Source organism: Entelurus aequoreus, linkage group LG10 (genome assembly GCF_033978785.1).
Source record: "Entelurus aequoreus isolate RoL-2023_Sb linkage group LG10, RoL_Eaeq_v1.1, whole genome shotgun sequence".
Lineage (NCBI taxonomy): Eukaryota > Metazoa > Chordata > Actinopteri > Syngnathiformes > Syngnathidae > Entelurus > Entelurus aequoreus.
In genome coordinates this window covers 72,768,195-72,776,975 of record NC_084740.1, presented here as the reverse complement: position 1 = coordinate 72,776,975, position 8,781 = coordinate 72,768,195, and the positions used below count along the sequence as shown (strand labels likewise).

The window sequence follows — 8,781 nt, the reverse complement described above, 5'->3', positions numbered from 1 at the left end:
GTCATTTGTTGTGAGTTTATGCACTGTGTTGGTTTTGTTGTTTGAACAAGGTGATGTTCATGCACGCTTCATTTTGTGCACCAGTAATAAAACATGGTAACACTTTAGTATGGGGAACATATTCACCATTAATTAGTTGCTTATTAACATGCAAATTAGTAACATATTGGCTCTTAACTAGTCATTATTAAGTACTTATTAATGCCTTATACAGCATGGCCTTATTATAACCCTAACCTTCTAACCCTGGGCCTAACCCTCTAACCCTGGCCCTAACCCTAACCAAATAACTCTAAATGAAGTCTTTGTTACTTAGAATATGTTCCCCTAGTGTCCAAATAACTCTAAATGTAGTCTTTGTTACTTAGAATATGTTCCCTAAGTGTCCAAATAACTCTAAATTTAGTCTTTGTTACTTAGAATATGTTCCCCTAGTGTCCAAATAACTCTAAATTTACTCTTTGTTACTTAGAATATGTTCCCCTAGTGTCCAAATAACTCTAAATTTACTCTTTGTTACTTAGAATATGTTCCCTAAGTGTCCAAATAACTCTAAATTTACTCTTTGTTACTTAGAATATGTTCCCCTAGTGTCCAAATAACTCTAAATTTACTCTTTGTTACTTAGAATATGTTCCCCTAGTGTCCAAATAACTCTAAATTTAGTCTTTGTTACTTAGAATATGTTCCCCTAGTGTCCAAATAACTCTAAATGTAGTCTTTGTTACTTAGAATATGTTCCCTAAGTGTCCAAATAACTCTAAATTTACTCTTTGTTACTTAGAATATGTTCCCCTAGTGTCCAAATAACTCTAAATGTAGTCTTTGTTACTTAGAATATGTTCCCCTAGTGTCCAAATAACTCTAAATTTACTCTTTGTTACTTAGAATATGTTCCCCTAGTGTCCAAATAACTCTAAATTTACTCTTTGTTACTTAGAATATGTTCCCCTAGTGTCCAAATAACTCTAAATGTGGTCTTTGTTACTTAGAATATGTTCCCCTAGTGTCCAAATAACTCTAAATTTACTCTTTGTTACTTAGAATATGTTCCCCTAGTGTCCAAATAACTCTAAATGTAGTCTTTGTTACTTAGAATATGTTCCCCTAGTGTCCAAATAACTCTAAATTTAGTCTTTGTTACTTAGAATATGTTCCCCTAGTGTCCAAATAACTCTAAATTTACTCTTTGTTACTTAGAATATGTTCCCCTAGTGTCCAAATAACTCTAAATTTAGTCTTTGTTACTTAGAATATGTTCCCCTAGTGTCCAAATAACTCTAAATTTACTCTTTGTTACTTAGAATATGTTCCCCTAGTGTCCAAATAACTCTAAATGTAGTCTTTGTTACTTAGAATATGTTCCCCTAGTGTCCAAATAACTCTAAATTTAGTCTTTGTTACTTAGAATATGTTCTCCTAGTGTCCAAATAACTCTAAATTAAGTCTTTATTACTTAGAATATGTTCTCCTAGTGTCCAAATAACTCTAAATTAAGTCTTTATTACTTAGAATATGTTCCCCATACTAAAGTGTTACCAAAAACATATAACTTTGTCTTGAATTTGAAAAAAAAAACATTTTATTTTTCACTAAAGAAGAGTTTGGTGAATGCGCATATGAAACTGCTGGGGTTTGGTACTTCCAACAAGGTTAAGAACCACTGCTCTAGTGGAACTGAAGTTGAAGTGGTAGAGAAATTACAATCCTGTTACGTGAGCGTAAATGAACTTGAGTCAGAAACAAGATCATTTGCATTTTGAACAGGCTTTTATTTTGCTGACCTCAGGTCAGAATCCTAAGACTTGTCATTTCCTGTCATAGATCCTAGCCCCTAAGGGTGGACTTATTCGGTGAAGCGCCTAAAGGACTGGACTGCAGCGCTGGCCGCGCCCCAATCGCCCGGCTTGCGGTACTCGCCCTTCTCCAGGAAGTATTGGCGGCCGCGGTAGTTGGGATGCTCATAAAAGACCCACCAGCCATCGAAGACTTTGCACGAGTTCACTTCCCTCCAGCGGAACTTCTCCAGGAGCGAGGGACAGTCCTCCGTGGCCTCGAAGGCTTTGCCGCCAAAGTCAGCCTTCTCGTAAAGCTGCATCTTGTAGATGGTCCCGCTAGTCTGGGAGGATGCAAGACATGGAGAGTAGGTGGTTTTTAAGGACAAACTGCAAAAATCTCTATATTCTTCTTTACTACACCCTAATCAAAGATCCTCTATTTGACAAGAGTCCTTTGCTGATTTTTCAAAAGAGACAAAATTCTAATCATCCATCCATTTTCTACCGCTTGTCCCTTTTGGGGTGCTGGAGCCTATCTTAGCTGCATTCGGGCGGAAGGCGGGGTACACCCTGGACGAGGTGACAGGGCCAATCAAAGATCATATATTAAAGTGTTTCATTATTAAAACTGTAGACTAAAGCGCCAGCATCATACTGCTGGATTTGGAAACTAGGGCCAAAAATGGCAGTTAAAAATCATCTATTTGACAGAAGCTTTCTGCCAAAAACAGTAATATTTAGGGGGAAAAAACACACTCAAAGATCATCTATTAGAAAGTAGAGTCAAGCTGGCTTTAAAAACAAGGGCAACACAGTGCAAACTAAAGATCCTGTATTGAACAGGAACATTCAACTGGTTTTGAAAACTAGGGCCAAAATGGAAACCAAAGATCATCTATTAAACAAGAGCATCCTCTACTGGTTTTGAAAACTAAGGCCAAAACCCTTAAATATCCTTTCATAACTGGTTCAAAAACAAGGGGCAAAATGGAAACCAAAGATAATCTATTAAACAAGAGCATCCTAATGGTTTTGAAAACTAAGGCCAAAATGGAAGCCAGAGAGCATCTATTAAACAGGAGCATCCTACTGGTTTTGAAAACTAAGGCCAAAATGGAAGCCAGAGATCATCTATTAAACAGGAGCGCCCTACTGGCTTTGAAAACTTAGGCCAAAATGGTAACCAAGGATCATCTATTAAACAAGAGCATCCTACTGGTTTTGAAAACTAAGGCCAAAATGGAAGCCAGAGATCATATATAAAACAGGAGCATCCTACTGGTTTTGAAAACTTGGGCCAAAATGGTAACCAAAGATCATCTATTAAACAGGAGCATCCTACTGGTTTTGAAAACTTGGGCCAAAATGGCAAAGATCATCTATTAAACAAGAGCATCCTACTGGTTTTGAAAACTAAGGCCAAAACCCCTAAATATCCTTTCATAGCTGGTTCAAAAACTAGGGCCAAAATGGAAACCAAAGATCATCTGGAAATAGTGTCAAAGCGCTTTGAGTACCTTGAAGGTAGAAAAGCGCTATACAAGTATAACCCATTTATCATTTATTATTATTAAACAGGAGCATCCTACTGGCTTTGAAAACTAGGGCCAAAATGGAAGCCAGAGATCATCTATTAAACAGGTGCATATACTGGCTTTGAAAAGTAGGGCCAACATCAACAGCCAAAGATCCTCTGGTTTTCAAACATAAGGCAAAACAGTGCAAAGCAGATATGGTCAATGATTAAATGATGTTGTACTTGTTCTACAGCTGTTCTACTTTCAAAGCACTTTGACACTACTTCCACATTCACACACTGATGGCGGGAGCTGCCATGCAAGGCCCTAACCACCACCCATCAGGAGCAAGGGTGAAGTGTCTTGCTCAAGGACACATGACGAGGTTGGTAGAAGGTGGGGATCGAACCAGGAACCCCCAGGTTGCTGGCACGACCACTCTCCCAAGCAGCCCTCTATTAGACAGGAGGCTGGTGTTAGTGACTGAGCACACAATCAATGAGTTGCTAATGAAGTGGCTGAGAGCAGATTGATTGATGGTGGCTGCAGGCAGGAGGTCAGCTGATGTTATTTATGATCACATGACCTGTGAGGGACTTTTGTCTCTCATTCACAATCCTGATGGAGGACAAGCACAGGATTTATTGATGCTAAAGTCAGCTAACAATGGCAGGAAAAGGAGTCGCTCCATTCTGACGTTAAACCTCCGTTTGATGTACTCGCTGTAAGTATACATGTCATGTAGTAATATTCATAATAACATGTAATATATACATGATGTAAGTATACATGTCATGTAGTAATATTCATAATAACATGTAATATATACATGATGTAAGTATACATGTCATGTAGTAATATTCATAATAACATGTAATATATACATGATGTAAGTATACATGTCATGTAGTAATATTCATAATAACATGTAATATATACATGATGTAAGTATACATGTCATGTAGTAATATTCATAATAACATGTAATATATACATGATGTAAGTATACATGTCATGTAGTAATATTCATAATAACATGTAATATATACATGATGTAAGTATACATGTCATGTAGTAATATTCATAATAACATGTAATATATACATGATGTAAGTATACATGTAATGTAGTAATATTCATAATAACATAATATATACATGATGTAAGTATACATGTAATGTAGTAATATTCATAACATGTAATATATACATGATGTAAGTATACATGTAATATAGTAATATTCATAATAACATAATATATACATGATATATAGTAATATTCATAATAACATAATATATACATGATGTAAGTATACATGTAATGTAGTAATATTCATAACATGTAATATATACATGTAATATAGTAATATTCATAATAACAATATATACATGATGTAAGTATACATGTCATGTAGTAATATTCATAATAACATGTAATATATACATGATGTAAGTATACATGTCATGTAGTAATATTCATAACAACATGTAATATATACACGATGTAAGTATACATGTCATGTAGTAATATTCATAATAACATAATATATACATGATGTAAGTATACATGTCATGTAGTAATATTCATAACAACATGTAATATATACACGATGTAAGTATACATGTCATGTAGTAATATTCATAATAACATGTAATATATACATGATGTAAGTATACATGTCATGTAGTAATATTCATAATAACATGTAATATATACATGATGTAAGTATACATGTAATGTAGTAATATTCATAATAACATAATATATACATGATGTAAGTATACATGTCATGTACCAACCCCGTTTCCATATGAGTGGGGAAATTGTGTTAGATGTAAATATAAACGGAACACAATGATTTGCAAATCATTTTCAACCCATATTCAGTTGAATATGCTACAAAGACAACATATTTGATGTTCAAACTGATCAACTTTTTTTTTTTTTGGCAAATAATCATTAACTTTAGAATTTGATGCCAGCAACACGTGACAAAGAAGTTGGGAAAGGTGGCAATAAATACTGATAAAGTTGAGGAATGCTCATCAAACACTTATTTGGAACATCCCACAGGTGAACAGGCAAATTGGGAACAGGTGGGTGCCATGATTGGGTATAAAAGTAGATTCCATGAAATGCTCAGTCATTCACAAACAAGGATGGGGCGAGGGTCACCACTTTGTCAACAAATGCGTGAGCAAATTGTTGAACAGTTTAAGAAAAACCTTTCTCAACCAGCTATTGCAAGGAATTTAGGGATTTCACCATCTACGCTCCGTAATATCATCAAAGGGTTCAGAGAATCTGGAGAAATCACTGCACGTAAGCAGCTAAGCCCGTGACCTTCCATCCCTCAGGCTGTACTGCATCAACAAGCGACATCAGTGTGTAAAGGATATCACCACATGGGCTCAGGAACACTTTAGAAACCCACTGTCAGTAACTACAGTTGGTTGCTACATCTGTAAGTGCAAGTTAAAACTCTACAATGCAAAGCCAAAGCCATTTATCAACAACACCCAGAAACACCACTGGCTTCACTGGGCCTGAGCTCATCTAAAATGGACTGATACAAAGTGGAAAAGTGTTCTGTGGTCTGACGAGTCCACATCTAAAATTGTTTTTGGAAACTGTGGACGTCGTGTCCTCCGGACCAAAGAGGAAAAGAACCATCCGGATTGTTATAGGCGCAAAGTGTAAAAGCCAGCATGTGTGATGGTATGGGGGTGTATTAGTGCCCAAGACATGGGTAACTTACACATCTGTGAAGGCGCCATTAATGCTGAAAGGTACATACAGGTTTTGGAGCAACATATGTTGCCATTCAAGCAATGTTACCATGGACGCCCCTGCTTATTTCAGCAAGACAATGCCAAGCCACGTGTTAGAACAGCATGGCTTCATAGTAAAAGAGTGCGGGTACTAGACTGGCCTGCCTGTAGTCCAGACCTGTCTCCCATTGAAAATGTGTGGCGCATTATGAAGCCTAAAATAGCACAAGGGAGACCCCCGGACTGTTGAACAACTTAAGCTGTACATCAAGCAAGAATGGGAAAGAATTCCACCTGAGAAGCTTCAAAAATGTGTCTCCTCAGTTCCCAAACCTTTACTGAGTGTTGTTAAAAGGAAAGGCCATGTAACACAGTGGTGAACATGCCCTTTCCCAACTACTTTGGCACGTGTTGCAGCCATGAAATTCTAAGTTAATTATTATTTGCAAAAAAAAAAAAAAAAGTATGAGTTTGAACATCAAATATGTTGTCTTTGTAGCATATTCAACTGAATATGGGTTGAAAAGGATTTACAAATCATTGTATTCCGTTTATATTTACATCTAACACAATTTCCCAACTCCTATGGAAACAGGGTTTGTAGATGAGTATTGTTGGTGCTTGTTCAAGAGTTTCTATACTCCCGTCAGCCACCTTGTACTTGACGTAAATGACAAGTTCCAATGCGTTATAAAAAGTCTTCTCATCTTAAATAATGAATAATAGGCAACATTTAAAAAGGTGCACTTCCCCTTTAAGAAGAAAAAGGAGCATGTGACTTACAAAGTGGACCATCTTGCAGGAGCTGAGGCGGTCGTTGAGTCCCATCCAGCGCTGATACTCGGGGTACTCACCCCTGGTCAGCACGTACTGGTAGCCCAGGTAGTTGGGCCGCTCGTACACCACCCAGGCACCGCTCTCCACCCGGATGGAGTTGCAGCGACTCAGGTAGGTGTGGAAGTCGGAGCAGTCGCTGTCACACTCGTAGCGACGACCCTGGAAGTTCTTGTCCTCGTAGAAGACGATCTGCACCACACAGCACACCTTCAACACTTTCTCTTCTACTTATCTTGCCCACGCTCGCTGGAGTCTATCCCAGCTGACCTGCTCACCAGTGTTCTACACCTGGATCATCTACTTTTCTAGCACTTTCACCTTAGATGCTGGAGTCTATCCCAGCTGACCTGCTCACCAGTGTTCTACACCTGAATCATCTACTTTTCTAGCACTTTTACTTTAGATGCTGGAGTCTATCCCAGCTGACCTGCTCACCAGTGTTCTACACCTGAATCATCTACTTTTCTAGCACTTTTACTTTAGATGCTGGAGTCTATCCCAGCTGACCTGCTCACCAGTGTTCTACACCTGAATCATCTACTTTTCTAGCACTTTTACTTTAGATGCTGGAGTCTATCCCAGCTGACCTGCTCACCAGTGTTCTACACCTGAATCATCTACTTTTCTATCACTTTCACCGTAGATGCTGGAGTCTATCCCAGCTGACCTGCTCACCAGTGTTCTACACCTGAATCATCTACTTTTCTATCACTTTCACCGTAGATGCTGGAGTCTATCCCAGCTGACCTGCTCACCAGTGTTCTACACCTGGATCATCTACTTTTCTAGCACTTTTACTTTAGATGCTGGAGTCTATCCCAGCTGACCTGCTCACCAGTGTTCTACACCGGAATCATCTACTTTTCTAGCACTTTCACCGTAGATGCTGGAGTCTATCCCAGCTGATCTGCTCACCAGTGTTCCACAGCTGGATCATCTACTTTTCTAGCACTTTCACCTTAGATGCTGGAGTCTATCCCAGCTGAACTGCTCACCAGTGTTGTACACCTGGATCATCTACTTTTCTAGCACTTTCACCTTAGATGCTGGAGTCTATCCCAGCTGACCTGCTCACCAGTGTTCTACACCTGGATCATCTACTTTTCTAGCACTTTTACTTTAGATGCTGGAGTCTATCACAGCTGAATTGCTCACCAGTGTTCTACACTTGGATCATCTACTTTTCTAGCACTTTTACCTTAGATGCTGGAGTCTATCCCAGCTGACCTGTTCACCAGTGTTCTACACCTGAATCATCTACTTTTCTAGCACTTTTACTTTAGATGCTGGAGTCTATCCCAGCTGACCTACTCACCAGTGTTCTACACCTGAATCATCTACTTTTCTAGCACTTTCACCTTAGATGCTGGAGTCTATCCCAGCTGACCTACTCACCAGTGTTCTACACCTGGATCATCTACTTTTCTATCACTTTCACCTTAGATGCTTAAGTCTATCCCAGCTGACCTGCTCACCAGTGTGCTACACCTGGATCATCTACTTTTCTATCACTTTCACCGTAGATGCTGGAGTCTATCCCAGCTGACCTGCTCACCAGTGTTCTACACTTGTCTCATCTACTTTTCTAGCACTTTCACCTTAGATGCTGGAGTCTATCCCAGCTGATTTCAAGCTGACTATGGAGTGGAAATAATTCTACAAAGTACAAGCATGAGAGTGGAGGCTGGAGCCTACACTTCTACAACAAAGGAGGATGAACTCACTCTGCCCATGTTGGAGGAAGGACTTGTGGGTGGTGGTGGTGGTTGCTTCTCCCCGCAGGTGTGGATGCAGCGCGGGGATGGCGGGCGCTGCCTTTTATAGCGCTGCCTCGCCACGCTTGGAAGGCGAAAGGGGCAACAATCGCTTTGTCATGAA

At 39.0% G+C, this 8,781-nt stretch overlaps 1 protein-coding gene across 1 annotated transcript; it reads right to left on the bottom strand.

Annotated features, from left to right (window-relative positions):
• Positions 1–1,818: 1,818 nt before the first annotated feature.
• crygs2 (crystallin, gamma S2) lies at positions 1,819–8,781 on the bottom strand. The gene is made up of 3 exons (XM_062061628.1): positions 8,628–8,781; positions 6,850–7,092; positions 1,819–2,119 (listed from the first exon to the last, which is right to left on the bottom strand). Exons 1-3 carry the CDS (start codon positions 8,634–8,636, stop codon positions 1,847–1,849), a joined length of 525 nt encoding a protein of 174 aa, XP_061917612.1. The 5' UTR covers positions 8,637–8,781; the 3' UTR covers positions 1,819–1,846.

Excerpts from the sequence above, each read along its gene's own strand:
- crygs2 (XM_062061628.1), bottom strand. Across the intron at positions 2,120-6,849 it reads CCTGCAAGATGGTCCACTTT|ACTAGCGGGACCATCTACAA; the intron begins GTAAGTCACATG and ends GCATCCTCCCAG.